The following is a 25,395-nucleotide window of genomic DNA, read 5'->3' on the forward strand; positions in this document are numbered from 1 at the left end:
AAAAGCTAACTTCTTATATCTGTCCCAAAGATTAATCCACTGCCCACCCACCCCATCCAGAATGTGCACTGGTTCCTGACATTTTCACTAAACCCATCCGCCGTCATCAAATGGTTGGGAAACCCTATCCTAGAGGAATAATTCCCTGTAGATGAAAAAATTCATTCTGCAAGTCATGCATGGAGTGCACTGCGACTGGCTAGTTTCAGCATTTGTACTTACATGGGCAGGCCCATAGGGGGCAGCACTTATCTCCATTCACTAGTATAGCGAACCCAAGGAGGCCACAGTTAGGAGGGGTGGCTTTGAAAGGGCAGTTCTGGGATTTGTTGAAGAGTATTAGCTGCCCACCCACACAAACATACTTTGTGCATTCATCAATGATCTCCGAGTAAGGAGGCTGCGAACACAAGAACACATTTTGTCAATCAAAGTATCTGAGCACAGCCCATTTGTTCACATGCGGATTCATGCCTACTGACCGTGCACATCTTAGCTGAGGGAACAGTGGTGGACCCAGGAACCTTGGTGGTGCGCATGGACATGGGTGTAGTGGTTGCTGCGGTGTGGGGTGACAAGGTGGTAGAGGACACCTCTGAAGTCGCTGATGTCAGCATCTCCACTGTTTCCACATGTGTTGAGGGTGAAGCCACAGTGCTTGGCATTGTGGTAGTTCTCCAGTCAGGAAGTGAAGGCCTTGTGCTCTCGGTCTCGACAGCAGTGACTAGGCTGGCTGGTGGTAGTGTTCTGGTGGTCCTTTCAGTGGTTCTTTCCAAAGTAACGGGGGGAGACTTGCTTGTCTCTCCAGTGGTGCCTGTAACAGCTAGAGGAGGAACAGTGGTGGTCGCCAAGCTGAGTGCTGGGGTTGAAGTGGTTTCTCTCACTGTGGTATGGAGTGTTGTCTTGTCCAGAGACTCTGGAGTAATGGTAGGGGTGGACGCTGCAGTGGGTGCATGAGTGGAGACTTTCTGTGTAGCTAGAAGGGTAGCCTGAGGTGAAGAAGGATACCCAGGAATAGTTGTGGTGGTTCTCAGTGCTGGAGGCTTTTCTGATGGAGTAGTTTCACTCACACTCTCAGTGGTTGTAATCTTGATGGAAGCCTCGGTCGAAGAAACCGCTATAGACATGGGGGCCCCTGTTGTTCTACTTACAGTTGGTCCCAGAGTTGATGTGGTTATAGTAGTCTCTTCTGTGGTCCAAACAGGTAGGCGTACAGTAGACATCCTCTCCGAAGTGGCAGTGCTTGAGGTGGTGAATGTTGGATATGTGGACGATGGGGATGTTGTTAGTACGGTCGTGACCTTCTCAGTCTTCGTCACTGTGGATGAAATGCTGGTAGTTTCTGTTAAAGTAGGTACATCAGACACTGGTGTGGTGGTAGGGGAATAAGCAGTAGTTTGAGTTGGAATCACAGTGGTCAAGAGGGTGACTTCTGACGTCTCTGGTGCTGCTGTTTCAGTGGTGGATGTCAAATGTGTGGTGGCATTGCTCTCTGGGAGTATAGTCGTCTTTTCAGTACTTGCTACAGCAAATGGCGTGTCTGAGACTGCTGTGGTACGATGAGACACTGGCGATGTAGATACAGTGACTTCTGTGACTGTGACCACGATAGGCTTAGCTGCTGTTGTTGTGAAGGCATCCTTGGGGACCTCGGTGGTTGAGGTGCTATATGCGGTGGATGGTTTGCCTGGAACCTCACTTGTGGTAACTCTGTCAGTCCAGTGCACTGGAGTGGGTGACGTTTTGAAAGGAACATATTCAGTTGATGTGGTAGGTGCAGATGGATGCTTTGCAGCCATCGAGGAGACTGCTTTTGTAGTGGCCTCAGCGGGCAGAGTTGACGTCTCTGAACCTGGAGTTATGACACCTGTTGTTGTAGGAGTTGAAATAGAGGCAGTGGATGTGACGTGGGGTGCCTCTGATGTTACTGCTGGGATCTCAGGAGACTTCACTGAAGTGTGAGAGACATCTAACACTATGGCCTGAGTGGTAGCGGTCTGTGTCATAAGAGTACTGACATTAGCTGTAGTCAATCCCGAGTCTGACGTCATAGTTGTCACTGGTGATGTGGCTGTAGACATGACGGTGGTTGCTATATCCAGACTGACTGATGGGGAGGTCCTTAGAGTGGACACAGTTGACGTCACTGGATGGACTGCGGTTGTTTCGGTAGATGTCTCTGGGACTGGCAGTGTGGATCTGCCTGTAGCTGTACTAGAGATTGCTGCCGTTGAGATTACTGTTGTTTTTTTAGTAGGAACTGGAGATTCGGAAGTTGAAGCAGTAGCAGGAAAAAGTGTACTTCTAACTGTTGATGTAGAAACAGAGGGTAAAACTGGAGTAGTAGATGTTCTCAGGTCAACAGGGGAGGTAGCTACAGGTTTCTCAGACGTTATCTCCCAGATAAGCGGACGCCTTGTCCCTAGTGTGCTTGGGTATGTTGTTTGCAGGGTCACTTGTGTAGTCGATTCAGTAGTGTGTATCGAGCTGGTCCCTGCCTCCGTGCGGACAGGCCTTGACGGAGCTGTTGTTAAGGAGGTTTTGATGGCAGTAACGGTGGCTGGCAGAGGCGTGGCCTCAGTGGTGGAGTGTGTAGTTAACTTAGTAGTTTCAGTACTATCTGTCTCCCTATATACCTTGGTGGGTGGAATGCTCACAGCTGATGTGGTTGTGACAGTGGATGTATGAAGCGCAGTGGTAGGTAGTGTGGTCGTAGAGGTGTAAACAGGAGATGCTCTATCTGTGCTTTTCATTGTGGTCATATGAGAGGGTGAAGCAGGGGCAATGGGAAGGCTGGAGGTAGTGGTGGAAGCCATGGATAGGAGGATCAGGAGGGGGGGTGTGGAAACCGATCTTGTGGTCCTGGAAGTTAAGTCGGAGATAGTCGTGGTGCTGGTGAGCCAATGAGAAATAGGGGCAGCGGTGAGCTTTCCCATGCTGGGCGTAGTGGACATGGTCGCGGCTGTAGTCAGCTTGGGGACAGGACTCAAGACTGTTGTTGCCTTTGCAGTACCATGGAGCTCGGGCTCATCTGCTGGTAACTTAGTGGTCCAGCTGCCGGTGGACACCTCGGGATGAAGTGTGGTGGTAACTTTAGGAGGCGAAGGGATGACTGACGGGGTTAGCACTTCCACTACAGTGGTCACCCTGGGCTCCCCAGGTTCTGCAGTCTCCTCGGAGCGGGCTGACATCGGGGTGGCCGGAGATATGGAGTGTGCCGAAGAGGGGGCCGCGGTGGACGCTGAGGCCGCAGAAGTGACAGCTGCAGGTGCCTCCACTGTGCTGCGGGGAGTCATGGCCTCAACAGCAACTGCTGGCCTGATGCCTGAGGATGAAGAATAAAACAACTGTTAGTTAAGAACTGTAACCGGGGGGGGAGGGGGGGGGTTGCAAAAAGGCACAACGGTAAATGCATCACTCGTGCCAGGCCTGAAACCCCAGCGCCTGTGGTTCGCCGTCGGAGATTATGGCCCGGGGCTTAATTAAACAGATGCTGGAATAAATATTTCGGCTTCTGAGAAACTCGATATTTCGCTGTGATGATGTAAGACGCGCAGGGATCAACGGATAAACCCACGAGCACGTGCAAAGGACATTCCTGGAGCATCGGGCTCCATAATACCCCAGAGCAGATTGAAGAATGTATCCAAAGCTCAAAAGGAACATGCCTTTTCACTGCTAAATGTACAGGCTACATATTACATAGCTTAAAAATGTAACTATAATACTCTAACGTAATGAAAGTCAGACTAAATATAGAGAGCAGTCTTTTTGCTATAGCAACATAAAATCAGAGTCAGGTGAAAACTTACAATCCTCCAAGTGTACGCATCTCTGGGTCACTTCATCCAGGACCATGTGTCCAGGACACTGAGGAAGACATCCCTCCACTCTACAACGAAAGCCAAAGAACTCTAAGAACAGAGCCTAAATTAAAATTCATACCCATACAAAAGTAACACTAAGGGCGTTCTTCGTATTTCACAGATTTAACCATAAAGGGGATGGTTGAGCAGGCCTGTATGTGGGGCATGACTAAACATCATAATTAATTTTGGGTTCTTACTTTGGAATGGTGGTACATGTTTGGCCATAAGGGTCACTGCAGGTCCTGAAGCAGGCGCTGAAGCATGTCTCATACCGCCACTGACAGCGAGGACCCATAGATGTGCCTGAGTTAGTGCCTAACAAAAAAAAAAATCAGACAAAGGAATGATCTTACTGTATAGTAAAATAAAAAAAAATCTACCCAAGCATTTAGCACAGAACTTTGGTTGTATTTCTAGCAACATCTTAACATCTTCATATAATAACTTGCCTCCATCAGAATCTGCAAATCCCCAAAAAAAGGTTAACAAAAACTTCTCCTCAAATCCATAAGCATTTTCACCTGCGTGAAGTTGCTTCAGTAACACTTTAACTAAAGCAGTCATATAAATGCTCTGTACATACCTAAATAATACATTATAATGCATTCATAATGTATTATAAACACAGCTGTAAATATTTATGAAATAACACATTATAGCCGTGTTTATTGTGTGTTATGAATGCTCTATGAAGCTCTCATCTATAATACACTACAAATACCTTTATATGCATCATAATGGTCAGTATAAGAATTAAGGATACTTTGTACAGTCATGTTTATAATATATTATGAATGCATTATAATGAATTATGAAGGTATGTAAAGTGTTACCATCGTTTCTTTACGCATACATTATTAGTAAGGGTCTGCTTAGCCAGTATGAAACCCCCTCAAAACCTTCCGTGCCATGTCACGCACTGCACAGCTGCAAATCACTGATTCAGACAGCCATTGGTATCCAGCAGCGCCATCTACTGGAGAATATGTGAAATGCCGAGTCAACAGGTATCATAGCTGGCCAGTTGAAGCATGAAACTAGAAGCTACTAAAAAGTTCTATAATATATGTAGTACGTTCCTTTGTGCCTGTGCAGGAAGCATGTACAGGTACATGAATAAAATAACCCAATTTAATGATGTGGGACTGTTTAGTGGGATAGTACTGTGTAAATAGCACGGTGCCATATGTAAAAGTGTGGCTATGATGTAAACTGGAAAGGACACTGTCAGCTACGAACTGGGGTCCCGACAACGGTCTCTGCTATGCCAGGCATCTGAAGCCGTCAGCAGGAAACCTAATCTCCGACTTTTCCATTAAGAAAAACAAATGCTGCCGTATTTTTAGTCGCCATAATTAGCCGGAGCCAGGCCTCGGCAAGCTGGGAGGGAGAAGCCTTGTAATAGGAGCCATGCACGCATCTTATTGGTGGAACAAACCTGTAATTTTCCACAGCTCCTGGTTAGGGAAGCACTTTTTATGGAGAGCGATAGATCTAGAATGTGGTCTAGCATCGCGTCTCCCACCCCCCTTCCCGGTAGTACGGTCCTGCTGCCGTCGCCCTACATCTCAACACCCCCTGACCATGCCCCCACCCCCACCACACCGGACTGAGGACACCCTGGAGTGTTCATCAGAATACAGGCTTTGACAAGAGCTGTCGTTTTTCCAGGGGGCCGGAGTGTGCCGGGAGACAGCTGCGCGGCTCTGCCAGGCTGGGGGCCATGCAAAACACCCCCCCCCCCCCCAACTGAGGGCCCCCCAGCAAGCCTGCATATGACCAGCCGCAAAGAGGAGTTTGCTCTCAATGTTCCCATTGTTCCCTGGAAAGTGTGTAAACATTCTGTAATGCTATGGATGCATTTTCTATATGGGTTCGATATAAATCTAACTTTTGTTTTTACATGCTAAACATACTAGTATTGTGGAATTTATAGCGTAATATATACACTGACTGGCATCCCATCCAGGCAGTTCTTTGATTGGTACTCTATGCTTACTGGGGTACAGTACTGCAGTGTTTCCCAGTCCGGTCCTCAGGGACCCACAGGCTGTCCATATTTTTGCTCCCTCCCAGAGGGGCACAGAGGGAGCAAAAATGTGAACCAGCTATGGGTCACCAAGGACAGTATTGGGAAACACTGCTGTATTATACAGCTATGGGAGATGGAAGGACATTTCTTGTTAAAACATTGTCTCCCATAAGCTGATTTGACTGGAACACTGAGGGTTAAGACTGAAGATTCAAGTTGTCTCATTGGATGTGTGCAACAACTACATCGGAGTGCTTAACCACCCAGCCAAGCCAACTACAAAGCACAACTGAAGGCATACAAATAAATATGAAATACACAACAGATGTACTATTGTGCAGTAAAACAGGTAACACTTCAGCAACCATCCATCCATCCTTCTTCTGTACCCACTCGTCCTATTCAGGGTGACGTGGGTCTGGGGCCTATTCTGGAAACTACGAGCACAAGGCAGGGAACATGAGGCGCCAACCCATCGCAGACACTTACAATAATAACACCGTAACAGCCATATTTCCGTGGTCCAGATATAGTTATTGATGATTATGGGAACAAGTTATTTTTTAATCTCGTACTGGATGGATAAGGTAAATTCATTTACTAATAGTCTGACAAAGCAGGGAAATGCTTCTGTGTGATGTCATCCATTGACCTCCAGTAACCTCAGTTACTATACTACCGACCACACGGGGGTGCACACTCACCCATCAGCCTGAAGAGGATGGACCTGCGAAAGCTGGCGCTGTGGCTGTACTTTGCGAGGCGCACCCTGGGTGCGGCCGAGTGCAGGAAGTGACCACGCACGGCGAATGATTCCAGTGAGTCGTAGCCACTTATCCAGGTGTCCCGATGCAGGACGTAGGTGGACTCATCCCAGAACTGCTCACTGTCCTCCCACTTGGCTAGCTGCAGCACGCCGTCTCCACCCACACAGAGGAAGAAGTTTGGCCTTTCGGCTGCTTCAAAGGACACCAGAGATGGGTCTGAAAAAAGACAGTCACTTTCAGCGCGATGCATACTGTTGGATCCTAGCTGAACCCATTCAAGAGTGTCATTTCTCAAAGCTACAACAGCAGGCTGGCCCATTGGTAGGATTTGGCACACTCAGTTCTTAAGTTTTCACGAATAATGCCTTGTGTTCATTTCTTTTTATGTGTTAATTTACTTAATAATACAGGTATTTTTCTTTTTTTTATAGTATCACAGGAAATTTTCAACGGCTGGTGAGGAGGCGGGGTATATGGGGGAGAGATGAGAAGAGGCGGGGTCATGTGGGAATGGGCGTGGCTTACCGTGAGGTCGCGCCCTGCTCAAGCCGGGGGTCATCATGAACAGTGTGGTCACTCCAGTGGCTGGCGAAACCCCCTTCAGTGAGAAGACCACACCGCCTGACGAGTTAACAGCCAAAAGGGTGTCTCTCTCCCTGTAAGTGACTAATCGGAAGGGACCTTTTCCCAGAACTGTAGAGGAAATAGCCGAGTTAGTCCCTGCTATGGGAGATAAAAGACATCAGGAGTCTCATTCATTGCGTATTTTGTTGACCTGTAAACTACTAAAATGTTTGAAATGAAGGATTAATTTCACTATCAGAAAGTGAGTCTACAGATTATAGCACATTTAAAACTAGCCAGTACACTGACGGTCCATTTAGCTTAGAAATTAGAAGCAAATCAAGTTGCCACTCAAACAGATTCTTCCCTCATGCCTGAGAAAAATACTGAACAGACATTTTGGATTGTTGAATTTTGACAATTAGGCATTAACAGGAGGAAAGTCATTGGGCAACTGGCAAATCTTGCTGTTTCAGATCAGTACTACAAAGTCATTCATCTGTTCAAGGGCAAAAAAGGGACACAAATTTTAAACTGCTGGGCAAAATAAATTTCTGAAACTGTCAATCTGAGAATGTTACCTTTGTTGTAGAATTCGCAGTCATAAGCTGTGGAAACGAGAGAACAGAAGAGCATTCAACGAAAATACTAACGTAAAACCAACTGCGATGTCCCCTCACTGTATATAACATTATGAACAATGCTCTGATGTTATCGTGATATTACTGGGGACTTTTTCTCAGGGTCGCCAGTGAGATATCACTCTTTTTCCGCACTGGTCATGGTGGAAGCACTGTAACCAGACCCTCAATTCCACAATCCCACCATGCACTCGACCTTGGCTGCGAAACATGTGTCGCCCCCCCACATTCCCATCTCCCCGCACCAGGACACACTCACGGCACACGGCGGGCGAGCGCCAGTCCACGGAAACACCCAGCTGGCAGCAGCGATGGGCATAGGCTGACACGCTGGTGCAGAAGCACTCGCAGTCACCCCCGCGGCTGCAGCCGCACGTGTCCGTCAGGCAGTTCATGTAGAACCAGGTGACATCAACCTGGGGGGGGGGGGGGGGGGAAGCACCCTACATCAGTGAACTGTGGGCCAGCAACAGGTCTCTCAGAGCAATGGCGACAATGAATAAAAGGTGCAGCTATAGTGATGTGAATGACTGAGAGTGGGAGATGGACTGTGTGCATGCATGACTGCGAGTGTATGCACGCGTGTCTGTGTGTGTGTGTGTGTCTGTGTATGTGTCTGCGTGTGTATGCACACGTGTCTGTGTGTGTATGTGTCTGCGTGTGTGTGTATGTGTCTGTGTGTGTATGCACGTGTGTCTGTGTGTGTGTGTGTGTATGTGTCTGTGTGTGTGTATGTGTCTGCGTGTGTGTGTGTATGTGTCTGTGTGTGTGTATGTGTCTGTGTGTGTGTATGTGTCTGTGTGTGTGTATGTGTCTGCGTGTGTGTGTATGCACGTGTGTCTGTGTGTGTGTGTGTATGTGTCTGCGTGTGTGTGTGTGTGTGTGTGTATGTGATTGCGCGTGTATGCATGTGTGTCTGTGTGTGTGTGTGTGTGTCCACAATGTGGTAAAACCTCTTAGACTGTGGTGGCATTTTTCAGGTCCCCACAAAATAAACCTCAATTTTATAAAAATCTAAAAGTCTTGTATTGTGTTACTTATGGTTAAGGTTAGGTCTTGGTAGGGGTTAAGGTTGTCATTGTTGGGATTAGGTTTATGCCAATAGGAATGAATGGCGAGTCCCCATAAAGATATGAACACAAGCAGAACCAACTCCCACTCATTCTCTTATTATATTTTGTACTAAAGCCTTGTTAAAGTTTTTAAAATGTGCCTTTGCTTTGACTTAAAACAGCATAAGTACAGACAGTGTGTGGCTGAGCAGAAGGTTATTTTTTGCGCTCTGAGCCCACAAATCAGTTGTGGCCCTTGGTGTGAACCTTTGGACACTAGGCATGTGTACCTCCTCCCTGCCGTTAAACAGCTGACCCAGCAGGATCCTATCCCATGCCTCACAGTTCAGCCACAACACCCACGAAAACACACAAGCTTAGTGACAGAACTATAATAAGACGATTGTGACCCGAAAACATATGCAAACACTAACTGAAATCTGGCATAAGGAAAAACTCATAAACACAAACAAATCACTATGACACGAACGGATTAAGCTGCTGATATGTTGGATCCGCACTCATGTTTATCCCAAGAGCCATTAAGCTCAATTCCCAGAGGACTCTCTGTAATCTGTGTGTTTACAACCTGGGAGTTCAGTTAGGCGTCACGGAGATGGACGCATTTGCTGTAATAATAAATTAAATTTACATAATATTAATCGTAAATAATGTGTAGATCATAAGGATATACATTCCTAACAGGAGAGCTTTCCAAGACATAGCGATTTCACGCATTCTTGAAATTAGTATTTTATTTCAACAGCTGTGCCATGTATTCATGGTTATTCATCTTTTCTCAGTTAATTTTCCTAACATGAATAATATTTATGCTCCCATTAAAAAGTTTCCTTCCTACCCATTAAGGCTAATTGGTATTTCCCTAGGAATCCATGGAACTGTAAAAAAAAGTGTTTTTTTTTTTTTATTACATGAGTTGCCAAATGATGGTGGTGATCCATGCAACAGCAAACAAACCCCAACATGGTGAATTCGATGGTCCAACAAAAGGAGCATTTTTTGCAGTATGTGTACTCACCACTGGGTGGCAGAGCTGGAACACCTCACTGAGCAGTATCCCACACTGCCGTTTGGCAAAGGGCTCCCTAAGAGGGCTCAGGCTGCAGGGGTGTCTGATATCAGGGCTGTTCACACACTGATGAGACAACCGCATACAGCCATTAGGGGACACATGACGCTGCGTAACTCTGTAACTTTTGGTCAGAGGTGTGATTTTACAATATGAAGATTAAACCATTCTAACTAACTGGAGAAACTGCCCAGAAAATACGAAGATGGGACGTCACTGAATATACTGTTTGCTCATTAAAGCAACTTCATAGGGCATCTTGTTAAATCTTGTTCAAATGCAGAAGTGGACAGTTCAGATCCAGAAAGTAAAAATCCAGGCCAAGATTTTCTTTCGACCAACCAGCTGAGTTCTCTGTGACTCTTTATGCTCAACTGACAGGTTGGAAGAAAACCTTGGCCTGGATTTTTACTTTGTGAACCTGAACTCTCCGCCTCTGTTCAAAGGTAGGATAGGACAGTGTGACACCTGGGACCACCAACCCACGAGGAGACGTTACCGTCTCACCTCTGCTGTCGTCCAGCTGTTTCCGAACTCTTGGGGCGTCGCAGACTCGATGTTTTCCGGGGTCCTCATCTCATTCACCGTCTTCAGGTCATAGTTTCCACACAGACCCGCCAACTTCCCCTGAAGGTGACAAGTCGCATAACACAATCGCTCCTCTACTTCACAGTTAAAGTGCAAAATTCATAGTCGTCCAACAGTATTAAAATATCACTTAAAATTCAACTTAATGACACTCTCCATTATTCTGCTTATTGTGATCGCTGGGTGCTTATTCTGGTGCAACAGAGCCCAAATGTACCCATGTAAGTACTGCTTACATTCAGTTCATACTGTCCAAATTGCTGGTACATTTCTCAGATCTCTTGCACAATGCACTTATATTGCACACCGCAATCACTTTTAGCTTATTGCTTATGTATAGATTATGTATAGCTGAACATTTCATATATCATTTTATTTTATATTGTTATTTTTCTATATTTTGTTATTCTCTTATGCACAGCTGCTCGGAGTGACCAGGGTTACGTCTCACTGCATCTTGTATATGTACAACTGTGTATGCGACGAATAAACCTCTTGAATCTTGAATCTAGCTCTTCCACTGTATTTTCAGTCTGAGAGATTACAAAGCATCTGGTTATTCCTCGGGGATAAAGTTTCATAATGAGGTCCACTACTCTCTCCATAGGAGACCTATTAATCCTTTTCATCTTGTAAGTTTTTTGGGGCAGGTGGGGGGGGGGAGGGGGGTTGTGTGTATGTCTCCCACCTCACCTGCCAGCGTGGACCAGCCTGGATGTGCACCGTGGTCTTCGTGTCCCACATCACCGTGAGATCCTCACTGGGCACGTGCAGGATGGTGAAGTATCCCGCCCGCCAGATGAATAGGCCTTGCTGGCTGTCCATCAGGCTCGTGGGATTCTGTGAGGCAGAAAAACTCAGTGTGTCCGTGTCTCCTCTTTGGGATGGATGTTGTGAAGCCAGACAGAAAGCTGGGCCTGGGAAGGAGCAAAGACGTGGACCGTCTGGGGGTCCGAGGGCCTGGTTGGGAAACAGTGCTGTAAAGGACAGAGGAAACGTACGGGCTTTCCACTGTCATCGTCGAAGGCCACGATGGATTCCCCGATGCTTATCACCAAGGACTTGCGACAGATGACTCCACTGTCGAAACAGTCCACATTTTCAGCGGTTACACTCACAGATGCATCGACATCACTCTGTGGGAAAAACGTAACAGAGCAGAGAGGGGTGGATTGAGTCAGAAAGTGAGATTTATGCCTACTCAGTGATGAAGTGTGGCTTATTACAATAATTAATAACTAAGCTAAAATATCCATCCTCCTGCCAACAGCTTGGAACTGATCCTGGAAAGCATGGAGCCCAAGGCAGAGACACGAACCCGTGAGCTAACCACAAGTTTTTTAACGGCATGAGCAACATAGAGAGAGCATGCTAATTCCAGAGCAGAAGCTACCACTGTGATGAAACAAAAAATAAAATGATGAGTTCTTTTGGATGATCGTGCTTGGCAGTTTGGATTTAATACAGAAAGGGTCTTGCAGCACGCACAGACAGAGGGAAGTCGCAGCCTCACCTTCAGCAGGTAGACCTTACAGGCTCCGATGTAGTCAAACTGCAGCCCGTCGAAGGTCTTGTAATGCCGGTCTCCATACGCGGTGCACATGGATGGACAGGGCCGGAATTCACACTGAAACGCCCCGTGCTGGCAGACACTGAGGGGGACATTGGCTGTCCTTAGCCTCAATGTTAATCTGACAATGGGGGAGGGCAGGGGGGGGTCACCCCAACCCAAGAGACACTGGAGATCCTGTAAGTTCTCCTCATGGGGGGGTGGGGGGGTGGGCAATTGCCATGAGAAAAGAAATGAGGACCTTGCTGCCAAAGTGCCATCAGGCTTTTCCCGTATCTTGCTGGTAGGGGTGGGGGGGCTGTTTTCTCTCTGCAATGATTAGGGAGCCATTTATCCCGAAGGAACAGCCAAGTCCTTTACCCTGACCGAGAGGGGGCCCTTAGCCTAGACCTGGATGTTTTTATTTCAACAGCAGCGATGAAAAGCAAGTGTATCAGGTGACAAGTCTTGGGAGTCAATTAAGGAGTGATTTTTTTTCCCCTAAAAATTAACAGAATAGCAGGAGATATGATTTAATTCAGGCCTGCTTTGTTTGTTTGCTTTTAGGAGATCCAGCCATCTGACAGCTGGACAAGACGCTTGTTATTCCATTGCAAAGCTACCTCTGTGTACTGAAGAACCATTTATGCAGTGTAGAAGCTGCCGGAAAAGATGGATCCATTTCCTGAGAATCTGTGAGGTATGTCCATGATGACAAGACCAGTGAGTTTTTTTACTAAAGACTGAAAGGCTCCTGTGCTCGGCTACAGTAAATGGTTCGGTTCATCTTTAACTTACTGGTTTGTTTCCTTGATTGAAAGATTCATCCAGCTGTTTCACATTAACATTAGTGACACATGAATGATTAAACGAGACTGACCAATCAGCACATGGCAAGAACTCAGTGCTTAAGTGAAATCCGGGTCCTTTTAATCAAAATGGTTGAAATGGTAGTTTACAAACCCTGTTGTAGCCCACAGTGTCCCTCCTGACCTGGATTAGGTGGTCACCCTAGTTGCAGGGGGTCCAGATCCGATTCCAGAAGCTATGGGCGCAAGGCTGCAAACAACCCAGGATGGGACACTAGCCCATCGCAGGGCACAGTCACATACCAGTCACTCACACGTGCACACCTATGGGTAGCTTGGTAACTCCAATTAACCTCAGCATGCTTTTGGACTGTGGGGGGAAACCGGAGTCCCCGGAGGAAACCCTACCACAACACGGGGAGAACATGCAAACTCCGCACACGGAGCCCAGGCAGAGACTCGAACGCTAGTCCCAGAGGTGTGAGGCTACAGTGCTAACCACTGCACCTCCATCCCACCCCCATTTTAAATAGCTTGAGTGAGTTTTATGCATGTTTCTGTCTCCTGTCAGAGACAGTGTTTTTCCCTGTGAGGCACTAAATGCCAGGCTTACCAGTGGTGACATGGAGAGGTAACTTTGTCCCCAGGAAAGAACTCTTTCCCTTTCCAGACACAAGGGCAGGCTTCGGGTTCAAAGCACTCATCGCCATGCCTCAGAAGGCTGAGAAGAGATAACACATATTAAGAATAAAAACATAATAATAAGAACAAGAACAATAAATCATTAATTTAAAATGTTTTAGCTGTCTTAATAATATGCAATAAAACGGAAAAGTTGACGCGCAATTTGCCTTGGTTAATAATATTTATTTATTTACTGAATCCCTCCGGGGGCCTGCATTGCAAAGCGAGATTTGATGGTTAGCTAGATAACTTGTTGGATTTAACCTGTATGTGACTTCGTGATGTAGCAGGGGGCAGCTAATTCAGCGCCCAGGGAACAATTCCTTGCCCAGGTTAACTTGCTGGTATTTTTCTGGTAAGGGATTTAAACCAGCAATCTTTCAATTACAAGTGCAGTTCCCTAACCATCACCTCCCCCCCCCCACCCCTTAATGCCCTTACATTTAGCCCACACTGCCCCCTGATTTCAGGGCCCCTTCCACGACCAAAAACATTTGCCATTAAAGAGACAGGCTCAGGGAAATGTCTTTCAGTGGTGAAGCTGCCTTTGTGTTTGCTCAGACCTCCGTTTTCAAACTGCATATACCAGATAAGAATCTTGTAATATTCGGGGCCGATATATTCCCACTGTCGTGTCAGCGCACAATGAAGCAACACACTGAATGGGGTCTGGGACAAATGTCGGGTTCATCAGCGTTAAGTTACACCACAGATAAACCGGCGTTAACAGCTCCCTTTATCTACGCGCCAAGACAGCGAATCAATTACTCTGATCAAAGAATTCATCCTTCAGCTTCCGTGCACTATTTATAAATAACTCTTCCCATCTTCTACGTTAATTAAATCAATTCTATGACGGCTGTAAGGATTATTTCCTTTAACACTGATGACACGTTGTCTTATTATGTTTTATTACTGGAACTCTGATGTCTGATGATGTCCGGAAAAGGGACGATTACTTAAATCTGAGATCGCTGAGGGGTTTCCCCTCCCCAAAGATTCTTATCAGGACAATGATACGCAGTTCTGACATCACCCACCCATTGTTAGCTATTTGTCGCACTATACCTATAAGTCTGGAGAAAGACACTGATCAAATGCATTTACCCACCGTTATGAATTAACTCCCACCAGCACTGCATGCATAATTTAAATCAAGTTCTTAAATGAGAGGGTTGACTCCATTTCTCAAAGTTAAAAAAAAAGACTAAGAAAAACCAGCGGTAAAATGCGCAGCCTAAGTTGGCAAACAGCCAAACATTCACCAGAAAAGAAGCAAATGTGACAGTCCTGACCTACATGTTTTCACAAGAGACTCACAGCAGGAGGATACTGTAACATTGTATTGTGTGGGCGTAAATTTTGTGCAAAACAGCAACATTATCCCCAAAGTATAACTTTATCAAGCCATTTTCAAAAAAACTAAAACATAATTTCCATAGTACAAAAAATAAAACACTGCAAAATAAGATCTTGTACAACCAGTAAAACAAACAGAAGGCAGAAAAGCTGTCCTGTAAAATAATCTGTAAATTCGGGTCCCGAGGGTTAATTTGACCACAAAATACAGTCTTTTTGTGAGGGTGTGATGAAAGAAAATGAAGCCACAATGTGCATGCTGAGGGATGAACCGCACACCTTTTTGTGTGTGAAATTAAAATGTGCTGATATTCTAAAACAGGCTTCTGGAATGCATTTAAGCAGCTTACCAGTCACCTGATCCCTGAGTCCACCTGTTTACAGCATAAATAAGAAAAGCAACGATTTACAGAATAGGCTGAACACAATGATTAATGGTTCTGGATGTATTACAAAAATTCATTACCAGTGGAATGCTTCTCCTCTGAAAAACCATTCATACTCCAGATTTTGAGGGGGGAGACTTGGCATTACTCTCATAAATGAACAAAATAAATCTGAGAACGACAGAGGCGCAAACAGAAGGAGCAAGTCCAGGCAAGAATTGATAGAGAAATCTTTTAGAGTGTGAGGAGATGGGGGGGGAGCACTATAATTGGGGCCTCAAAATCTACCAAGAAGAATCCCTCTGCTTGACAAAAACAGCTCAGCAAGGTTACATTTTATCAGGGGTCCAGAATTTCTAGCTACAGCCAGAAACCTTCTCAACTTATGAAATTTAACATACTTTATAAATTCTGTTTAACTGACAAACTAGCTGAGGAACTGAGGAGTGAATCATGCAGTGGTGCAACCAAAGTGAACCTTGAGGAGATGCCCTCCAGAAAAGAAATACACTATATGGACAAAAGTACTAGCACACCTGGCCATTACACCTACAGGAACTTTTATAACATCCCTTGATAAATCCATAGGCATTAATATGGAGTTGGTCCCCCCTTTGCAGCTATAACTGCTGCCATTCTTCTGAGGAGGCTTTCCACAGGATTCTGCAGTGCGTCTGTGGGAATTTTTGCCCATTCATCCAGAAGAGCATTTGTGAGGTCAGGCACTGATGTTGGATGTAAAGGTCTGGCTTTCAACCTCAGTTCAAGTTCATCCCAAAGGTGTTCGATGGGGTTGAGGTCAGGGCACAGGGTTGGGCCATTGAAGTTCTTCCGCACCAAAGTTACCCAACCATGGACCTTGCTTTGTGCACTGGGGCGCAGTCATGCTGGAAAATTTCTCTATCCCTATTCCCGCTTTGTAACGTGACCTGTTAATAAATCCACCACCTTGCTTATCTCAATCTGACAGGACATTCAGATGTTACAAAAAGACCGAAAATCTGGCTTCGCACACGGTGGTGAGCAGCTGTATTGGGTGCTCATTTGCATGGATCAGCGACTTCGATCACACAACCTTCCGTTCCACGCGCACGGTGCCCCCGCTGAGCTCCCCGAAGAATGCGTCTGGCTGCAGGCTTAATCACACTGAAACCGCTTCTTTTTTTTTTTTTTATCACTACCCTCATCTCCGCGTCGCCCTGCGACATAATGAGTCTTTGTGTCCATATTTATGGAAAACCTGACTTCAGCTATCGAGTTGCAGGCATTTATTAAACATTCATGACAGGACTTTAGTACAGGGAAGTTCCCTGCTCTCCCTTGTGTCAAGGTTACTAATCGTGTTTTCCTGTGAAATCACCTTTGAGTACCGATTTCCTCTTTGGGGTATCGCCTGCTCTTAAAGATTAAGTAGCCTAAAATTACCGATCACTTCTGATCTTGTGTTTATCTGGATATGTCAGCATAAATGGTTAAATTTCCTGATAGATACTGAACACACCTGTGCCTATGTATCGCACAAGTACTTTGAAAACAGTTGGTCGCCAACGCGTTGAGCACAGCCTACTATAAGCCTGTAAAAAGTCAGAGATTAGCCCCTGGATAGGTCAGTCCTACAGGCGAACCTCTGAACTTCTATCCAGATTACTTTCTTTGTAAAAGTAGACCAAGTAAAAGTTTGTAAAAGGTTGGAGACCCCTGCCCTGAAATACCAGGATTACAAGAACTATGTGCGCATTGATAAAGAAAAGAGCAGAGTTCCCAGCTTTAACGTAACGTAAAGTGTAAACATGAGAAGTGCGTGAAGGCACCGGAGAAGAAAAATCAACAGATCGTGCTGACATGTCAGCTGAATGACAGAAGAGTCACAGCTCTTGAGTTACAATTAATAAAAAGTCCAATTAACCTCAACACTGCCTCTAAGTGGATCAGGTGGCCTTATTTTAAGCAACTCTTATGGCTGAAAGGACATTCACAGCTAGAATGAAGAGCAACAGGGTGTCATTAAATCACACCATCTGATGGGGGTGCTCTCTTTTTAGGAGTCTATGTAGAGGAACCTGTTCTGGGATATTCTGCCTCTACCTACAATTCTACCTACAGGTGACTCCAGTTACAAAAAAAGGCTATATAGAAGAGCAAATACTGACCGTTTGTGTAAGTTCAGACTTACATAAGTAGAGGCACGTTATCTGACAGGGAAAAGAAGGTTAAAGGATTACCTACAAGTTCCCTGACGTAATCCAGCCCAGTGTCTAAGCTGACATTCAGGGGGTAGGTAGAGTCACGGATCAGCAGGCCCCAAACTGACAGCTTCAGCTTTCACTGGGCACACAGATCAATGCTCTCACTATGCTTCATGGCTCCACCGAAATTCTGGACTCGAAACAGCTTTGATCAACCCCTTAGCCTCTTCCGTTTCCCATCCCTTCTCCCCAAAGAGATGAACACCTGGCCTCCTCCTCAACAGCTTTTGCTCAGTGGGGGCAGCTGTGGTGGAACTAAGTTTCACGTTTCAACAAGAAACAGACAAGCAGTGGATTTATGTATCCCCAAGTCCAAACAAATAGCCCCCTGACCATTTCTAACATGATAAGAACAATTATCTGCTTTTTATCTTACTGAATAACCATCCAGCATGGATAATTAACAAGACAAAGGCATTGTTTTGATAATATTTCAAGGTTAAGTCACTCAACATTATTTTAATGGCTTTGAAGTCATCAACAGGATTGTAAAATACTGGATCTCTCAAAACTGTCTGCAAATGATTCATCTTCATTCTTTCGGTGCCTACATAAACATTTTGAGATTTAAAGTGGGTGATTCTACTTCACTTGAGGACTGAACTCACCTTTAGTAAGCTGAAGGTGCCCCCAGTATAAATTTCACTTCTGAACAGGAAAAAGTACTCAATCTCCTGTTTTGAAGTACCATGTGTACTGTAATTAGTGTAGGAGAAAGGAATAAAAACCAAAGAAGTAACTGAGGAGGTCAGACACAAGACTGTAGCCAAGCATGGACAATCTGAGCATTGCAAGTCTGTCTCCGGAGACTACTGGGTTCCTGTTTCCACCATATGTAATGTTATCAAGAAGTTTAAGGCGCTTGGCACCACAGCCAATCTCCCTGGATGTAGCCGCAAGAGAAAACAGCTAAGGATTGTTTGAACGATGGAAAAGCGTAACTTTCATAGAGACTCAAGCCGACCTTCATACAATACTTTCAATTCGCACCATCTGTGAAATCAATAAAAGAGGGTTATGTAGTCAGATACCAAGGAAGATGGTACAGATGGTGCGGCAGGGTACTTAAAGTGCTTGAAGTATTTGAATGCAGCTGAATTTAAACACTGGAGATCGATTTAGAACTTTTTGGTAAACCACGGCATCTCCCTTTACTGAAAACAAACAGAGGATTTCCTAGAAAACCTTCCCTATAGTTAAACGTAGAGGAAGTTCTATGATTTTTTGGGGGGTTCCTTAATTCCTCTGGCACTAAGAGCCTTGAACGTATGTGAAATTTTAAGAAATCAAAGAACAACAACAGATCTGGAGAGCAACGTGCAACCTAGTTTCAGGAAGCTGGGTCCTTGCTGAAGGCCAGTAGGTCAATTACGTTTGTCCCAGGAAGCACACAAGAGATTGTAACCCTTCCCTCTACAGTAATTCACTTTGCAAGAAAGAAACAGATAAGTGAACAAAAGGAGTAAAAAGGTCTTTCTGCATAACTATGATCCCAAACACACTTCTATTATACTGAGGAATGGTTTAAGACAAAACACTAAAATATCCAAATGAAACTGACCAAACTTCTAGTAAAATTACTGAGGAAGCTCATTCCCATAGAAACCGCCTGATTGTGGTTATTATGACCGAAGGTTATGCTACCAAAAAGTATTTTTTTACTAAAACTTTATTTGACAGGGCAAAAATACTTAGTAATAACTCACAACTAACTACTGAACTACAAATCATGAACAAATCATGAACTAATGTAGCTGCTATTTGAGATAAAACATGCATCCCGATTCAATAATGACGAATTAACATGAGATCAGCATGTAACTAATAGTTTGTGGTTAACTGATACATAGGTAATAGCATACTATACTGTTGTGCTCCATCAAGTGAAGTGTTACCATTCTTCATAGGCGATTACTTTCCATTTAAAAGTATGTACTCATTCCTGAATCAAAATTAAAGATTTTCCAATATTACCAGAGAAACAAATAATGGTGGATACTTTAAGCACTTTCAAATATTTATGGGCAAATCGTGAGCTATTTGCAAAAAAGAGATGCAAAATATTTTTGACTGGATTTGCATACAAGTTGGCTGGAAGGTGCTGGAAGGCCTAGAATGGTTTTCATGTAATGCTGCCTAGGAGTCAACAAATATGACAGAAGCATCCAAAAAACCAGGGGTACCCATGTGTGACCCTTCCACCCACTGTATCACTACCAATGGGCTAGATACACAAGACCACCCCTACCCACTTTCTGTGGTAGCATCCAGTGGTATAAATGGAAGCAAGCAAACTCACCCCAAGGGGCAGATGCAGCCAGGTATACAGGGTTCGTGGGCGGAGCAGGTGAGGTTGAGCAGGTAGGTTTCACAGGTCTGCTCACACTCCACCCCCTTGCTTGCAGGCAGCACGCCATCTAAGTCCGCACAGTCATGGTACAGCTGGCCAGGCGGACATGTCTTATCTGGGGGAAGAGGCACGGATCAGGGCCCACTACTTACGACAACAGATGGGATATATGAAGGTTGACCTTAATTACCCACCTGTCATTTAAAAGCAGATACAATTAATATCACTCTGTGTTATACTCAAAATCGAATATTAAAAATGGAATACCAAATCCAAAATGATTTGCTATTGCAAAAAATGCAAATAAATTAACATGAAGTGCATTAAAATGTTACATTTATGCTTATATGACTGCATTCCCATGCTTAAGTTCAGAGGTGGAAAGTTGAGGACCAGAAAGTACAAATCCAGACCAAGGTTTTGTTTCAATTCTACTTCACAGTCAAGACCAGTTGAGTGGTCTTGACTGTGACTCTTGCTTGTATACTTAACTGGTTGGTTGAAACCAAACCTTGGTCCAGATTTGTACTTTCTGGACCTGAACTTTCCACCGCTGCTTTGCTGGCCCTGGGATTCAAACCGGTGACCTTCCAATCTCAGGTACACAGTCCTAATCTGCGGTGCCACACACCATCTGAGTTAAATCATTGGTCTCTTGCAACTGTATGTACATGGAAGGTGAACGGTACAGCACTCACCAACGTCAGAGCTCTGGGGCACCATCTTACCATCCCGACAGACGCTAGAGCACAGGAAGTTAAAGTAAGTTTCAGCAAAGACCAAAGCAAGCCCGGGGTGTTTCTCAATATACAGTCTTGACCACGCTTGTGTCCCCATGTACCCGTTTTACTTCATATTCCATTGGCAAAGACCAGTTTCAATACTCAAGAACAGACGTACAGAGGACAGTAAAAATCCCCAGATGTTGTTCTTGCAACATATTGAATATCAAAGATACATCGCTGCATCCTCGCCAAACGAGACCAATTCCATGATGAAGTTCTTTCTTGGGAGGCAAGATAGCAAGACCGGTCTAGCCAAGACCACAAGTACAATCTTTGTATTCTTGGTGCTGAGAAACACCCCCTGCTGAGGTTCGAAGGAAGAGGCGGGCGGAAGGGTCTTACTGAACACCTGATGAGCTCAGAACCACGTCCCCGGGCGCGTACTCGGCCCCCAAGAAGACACAAGGGCATCTGCTCCTATGGGCAGGATGTGAAGAGAAGCCAATATGTGAGCTGGCCAATAAGAATGAACCAAGTTTTATTCGCATTTCAAATGAATACGAAGTGAACAGAAGCAGATCATACAAGGCATGTACAGAGAAAACAAACCTAACCTCCCCTTAAATTGTCTCGTAGTTAAACACAATCTAGCAATTCTGCGGCTCTGCTCAGACAGTCTTGCCACCCAGAGAGTCTGGACGTCACAAAAGCAGTTTCCTTTACAGGATCAGCAGTGTAAAACGAGCTAGAAACGAGCAACGAGGTGGAAACATACGCGTTTTGCTATCAGTATCAGCGGGTGCACAAAAACAGTGGACAAACAGTCCAGCAACGAAGAGCCGGTGTGCAACGGATTTCCCAGCAGCCCCAAGCCCTGTAACACATAAGCCTCGGCGACAGACCGAGCTCAGTGTCACAAATTCTTTCTCGTCGGTTATCAGATACCGCTGCCTTCGACAGCTTGAAGGGCAATGAATGGACGGTTTCACAGCGAATTCCTCAATGTAACCCTAGCATATGCTAAGTAAGGCGAAAAAGCTACTGTAAAATGTAAAACCTGGAGTTTCAGACAAACACAGGTGTGCGTTTTCCAGAGCAAACAGCCTAAGCGAGTCTGTGCAGCGAATGCTAAACAGGCAGCCGTCTCACGGCACCTAATCCCTATACATACAAAAGAAATATATATCTCCGCTATCTACTTCCTTCTGACTTTTAACAGAATAAGGAAGTATACTGTTCAGTTACATTAAAGCAGTTCATTACACCAGAAAAGAATACTTTTTTAATTTACTTTATTTAAACAGAAGCGCATGTTGGCAGTGGTTTAGCACTTTAATTTACACTCTAAAATGAACGTAGATGGTGTTTGCGTTGATATAAAAAAAAATCTTGGTGACAGTTTACTTGAGGGGCAGAAGCAGCTTAGTAAGTCAGTTACTACTCAAGTACAAATCATGAACGCGTATTTAGTAACTGCATGAAAAACATTTAATATTATTATTGATTAATCATGAACGAACAGGCAATAACGAACATAACAGTTGGAACGAACATAACTAACGCTTAGTTTCTGTAGGTGAAAGTAAGCGGGCTGTGAAAAGGGCAGCCACCTATAGCAGCACGCAGGGAGCTGGGGGTTAAGGGCCTTGCTCAAGGACCTACAGATGTGCCAAGCGTCCAATCACAGGCACAGAGGCTTAGCCCACTGTAAAAATAAATATGCAGCATACATTTATAAATCAAACTCATAATGAACTAAATCCTGTCTAAATCCCGTGTTTTCTGCCCTTGAGTATGATCACCTGTCAGTAGTGACAAACATCCCTATAGCCATAATTATATTTTTAGCCCCATCTTTATTCCCTGGGGAAAGTGTGTTAAATGCCATGGAACGATTAACTTGCAGTGGCCGTTTCTGCCTCAGGTCCTACACACACTCGGATGATGTCGTCTCAGGTGAGTTAAGCCCGTAGGATGTTTTTCCAGCAACAAATCCAAGTGTGGTATAACACAGCCATCAAGACAGTCTCATCAAGTACTCCCTCTCCGCTGCGGCTGTAATTTAGTGGGAAACTAAAAAAGTTCCAGAACTGCTGATTATGACTGACTGGAACCAGCATTAGCCATAACCAGCTCACGGCCACAATTTGCATGATGTTTTCTATGTCGAACATCTGCTTGAGAATTAAAGAGTCGCCCATGTCTAGAAATGTATTCATTCGTTTCACTGTGCATTCCAAGCCTAAGGTGATGTAACCAAGGCACATAGCCTCGGAGCAAGATTTTGGTTTTAACGCCTCCCTTCCCTGAAATTTGTTTACTCCAAACCAGGCAGGTAATAATAACGAGTTTGAGCCCCCCCCCTTGAAATCTGCTGCCCCCCGCACACCCCACCCTGAAATTTATTTCTGGCTACGGGCCTGACCTGGGGTACGTTTCCCAAAAGATCCAGTTAGCAATTTACACAGTTGGAACCATTCAGTTAAGTTTCTAACATCACTGACAGCTATGCCTGTGGGAAACGTAGCCCTGAACAGCACATAACAAATACACATACCATACCAATCATCGCTAATGTAATGTTCCGTCTGTGGAATCACCGTTAACGGTGTTGCCCGGCTGTGCCTACCTGTCGACACAGGTGCGCGTCCGGCTGTTGTAGAACGTGCCCAGGGCACAGACGCAGCCCTCCTCGCATTCCCCCCCGCAGTGCTGGGCGACAGCGGCGGACGGGCAGTGACGCTGACAGGACGACACGCATGTCCCGTACACCATCGTCTCTGGGCACGAGACGGCTAGGGGGCACGAGGGGAGGGGAAAACTGCATCCTTAGGGGTTACCAAGGAGATAACAAGACACACAAACTCCTACACGCCACATGCGCTTACCGCAATCTGGGACACCGGCCCTGAAGTCCACCGTGACACCATGCCTCCTGCAGCTGCGGGCGTAGCCCGCCAACGCCGAGCAGAGGCAGGGGCGGCCGCACTTGCATGTGTCGGCCCTGCAGCGCTGCTGGAAGGGCAGCGGGCTGAGGAGCGCGTGGCAGGCCGCAAACGGGGCCTGGTTGAGGAGCTCACACATCTCGGCCGCGTAAGAAGCTGGACGCACACAGGCAGAGCGAGCATGTTTATCAGGGTGTGTAACAGCTTGCACAGCACAGTCTCTCTGCTCAAGCCATTTAACAAAACAATCAGTCTAATATAAGACAGGTTTGCTGATCAATACGCTTTCAGGGAAGGAGCGGCAGTGATTCTGTATCCATGTTTATGTGTATGTCCTGTAAACTGAACGAAAGCCATTACCTCATGAGTGGAAATGTAATCTGAATAAATGTAGAGATGTAGAGTTTCCACCGGGGGCAAGGGCCAACAGAGGACCTCTTGTGTTGCCCGGATTTGTTTTGGTGGAGCAGAAGGGTGCGGGGGTTCGTGGGACGAGGGGAGAGGCCAGGGCCATTGTCACAGTCAGGGGGAGCAGGGCGGAGCCTCTGGAGTCGTGGCAGTGCTGGGGAGGGGCTCACCTGCCTGCTGGTGTGTGTCGCACGGATCGAGCTGCGGGACGCTGGGGCTTTGCACGCAGGCCGAGGACAGTTTCCAGGAGTTTCCGAACAGCGGTGGCGTGCTCTCAATCATACCTGAGGGAGAGCTGAAAATAGGGATGGGAGGGGCTTTAAAGGCTGAAGCAAAATGGCGGCTCCACCCGAAATTGACACTGAGGGTGTCCTGTTCACTGCCGGGTGCCATCCGAAGGAAACTTGGTCACACGCATCATCTGATGACATCAGGAGATAATTCACTTTGTTAGAATCTGGTCTGAAAGTCTTCATGTCAATATCCATCAGCACGTTCTTTTATATTAACTGTACTTTGGTTCTTTTGAGCACAGTTTCCATTTACATAAGAAGAATGACTTACTAACGTCTCTAATTACATTAAAATTACAATTTCAATGCACCTTTCTGCCAAACTGGCCAACACTACTAAGATATTGTGATAAAGAAATTTATCTCCTCTCCTATGGAATAAAATGCACAGAGTTGACAAACATACCTATACACCTGCTATAGTGTGGATTACGTTATTTTTTTACTACCAGTGATTCCTGAACTTGCAGGGGGAGGCTACAGGAGAGCTGGGCAGATAGCCCAACTACAGGACAGCTAAGTGAAAGCTCTGACTTGTGGGGGAGAAGTACAAGACCGTGCGGAAGAGCTTACAGGAAGTCATCTTGACTGTTCCCATTGAAGGTGCCACACAGCCCCACGGTGTCGTCCTTCCAGGACTCGTCCACCTGCAGGTACAGCCGGAACTCCCCCCAGTTGTACTGCAGAAGGAGCCCGTGGGCTGCCCTCACCTGCAGGAACATGGAGGACAGCTCCTGGATATGAAACACCTCTAGAGAACAAACAGAGGCACTGGTTAGTTTGGCACCTCAGCGTGGTACATCTGTATCAACTGAACAAAGTGCAGTACTGGAGGGATCCCCAGCCAAACGTTTAGGCCACGATGTTTACAGAAGATCACTGCCTTACTAGCTATCTAAATCATACCCATCTTTGTGTGAAGCCTTAAGAGACCAAGCAGAAAAGCACTTATTACTGACTGCTCATTGTAAGTTACACAGTTAAAGAACTTTTCAGAAGTGGATACTGTACTAGCACGTAATTACTGTACTGCAGACT

At 45.6% G+C, this 25,395-nt stretch overlaps 1 protein-coding gene across 1 annotated transcript in view; it reads right to left on the reverse strand.

Annotated features, from left to right (window-relative positions):
• The window catches only part of otog (otogelin), a 47,566-nt gene that overhangs the window by 11,448 nt on the left and 10,723 nt on the right, over positions 1 to 25,395 (reverse strand). The window contains exons 17-38 of the mRNA XM_048973601.1: positions 24,931 to 25,108; positions 24,235 to 24,359; positions 23,600 to 23,812; positions 23,341 to 23,506; positions 21,114 to 21,188; positions 20,685 to 20,728; positions 19,936 to 20,101; positions 13,575 to 13,682; positions 12,117 to 12,255; positions 11,605 to 11,739; positions 11,297 to 11,443; positions 10,523 to 10,642; positions 9,965 to 10,081; positions 8,133 to 8,289; positions 7,814 to 7,840; positions 7,194 to 7,361; positions 6,606 to 6,884; positions 4,067 to 4,184; positions 3,813 to 3,892; positions 3,014 to 3,325; positions 483 to 2,155; positions 223 to 400 (exon numbers count right to left, since the gene is read on the reverse strand). Of these exons, the coding sequence (XP_048829558.1) occupies positions 223 to 400; positions 483 to 2,155; positions 3,014 to 3,325; positions 3,813 to 3,892; positions 4,067 to 4,184; positions 6,606 to 6,884; positions 7,194 to 7,361; positions 7,814 to 7,840; positions 8,133 to 8,289; positions 9,965 to 10,081; positions 10,523 to 10,642; positions 11,297 to 11,443; positions 11,605 to 11,739; positions 12,117 to 12,255; positions 13,575 to 13,682; positions 19,936 to 20,101; positions 20,685 to 20,728; positions 21,114 to 21,188; positions 23,341 to 23,506; positions 23,600 to 23,812; positions 24,235 to 24,359; positions 24,931 to 25,108 (4,725 nt within the window). The remainder of the gene's footprint in view (positions 1 to 222; positions 401 to 482; positions 2,156 to 3,013; positions 3,326 to 3,812; positions 3,893 to 4,066; positions 4,185 to 6,605; positions 6,885 to 7,193; positions 7,362 to 7,813; positions 7,841 to 8,132; positions 8,290 to 9,964; positions 10,082 to 10,522; positions 10,643 to 11,296; positions 11,444 to 11,604; positions 11,740 to 12,116; positions 12,256 to 13,574; positions 13,683 to 19,935; positions 20,102 to 20,684; positions 20,729 to 21,113; positions 21,189 to 23,340; positions 23,507 to 23,599; positions 23,813 to 24,234; positions 24,360 to 24,930; positions 25,109 to 25,395) is intronic.

This window comes from Brienomyrus brachyistius, chromosome 13, assembly GCF_023856365.1.
Source record: "Brienomyrus brachyistius isolate T26 chromosome 13, BBRACH_0.4, whole genome shotgun sequence".
NCBI lineage: Eukaryota > Metazoa > Chordata > Actinopteri > Osteoglossiformes > Mormyridae > Brienomyrus > Brienomyrus brachyistius.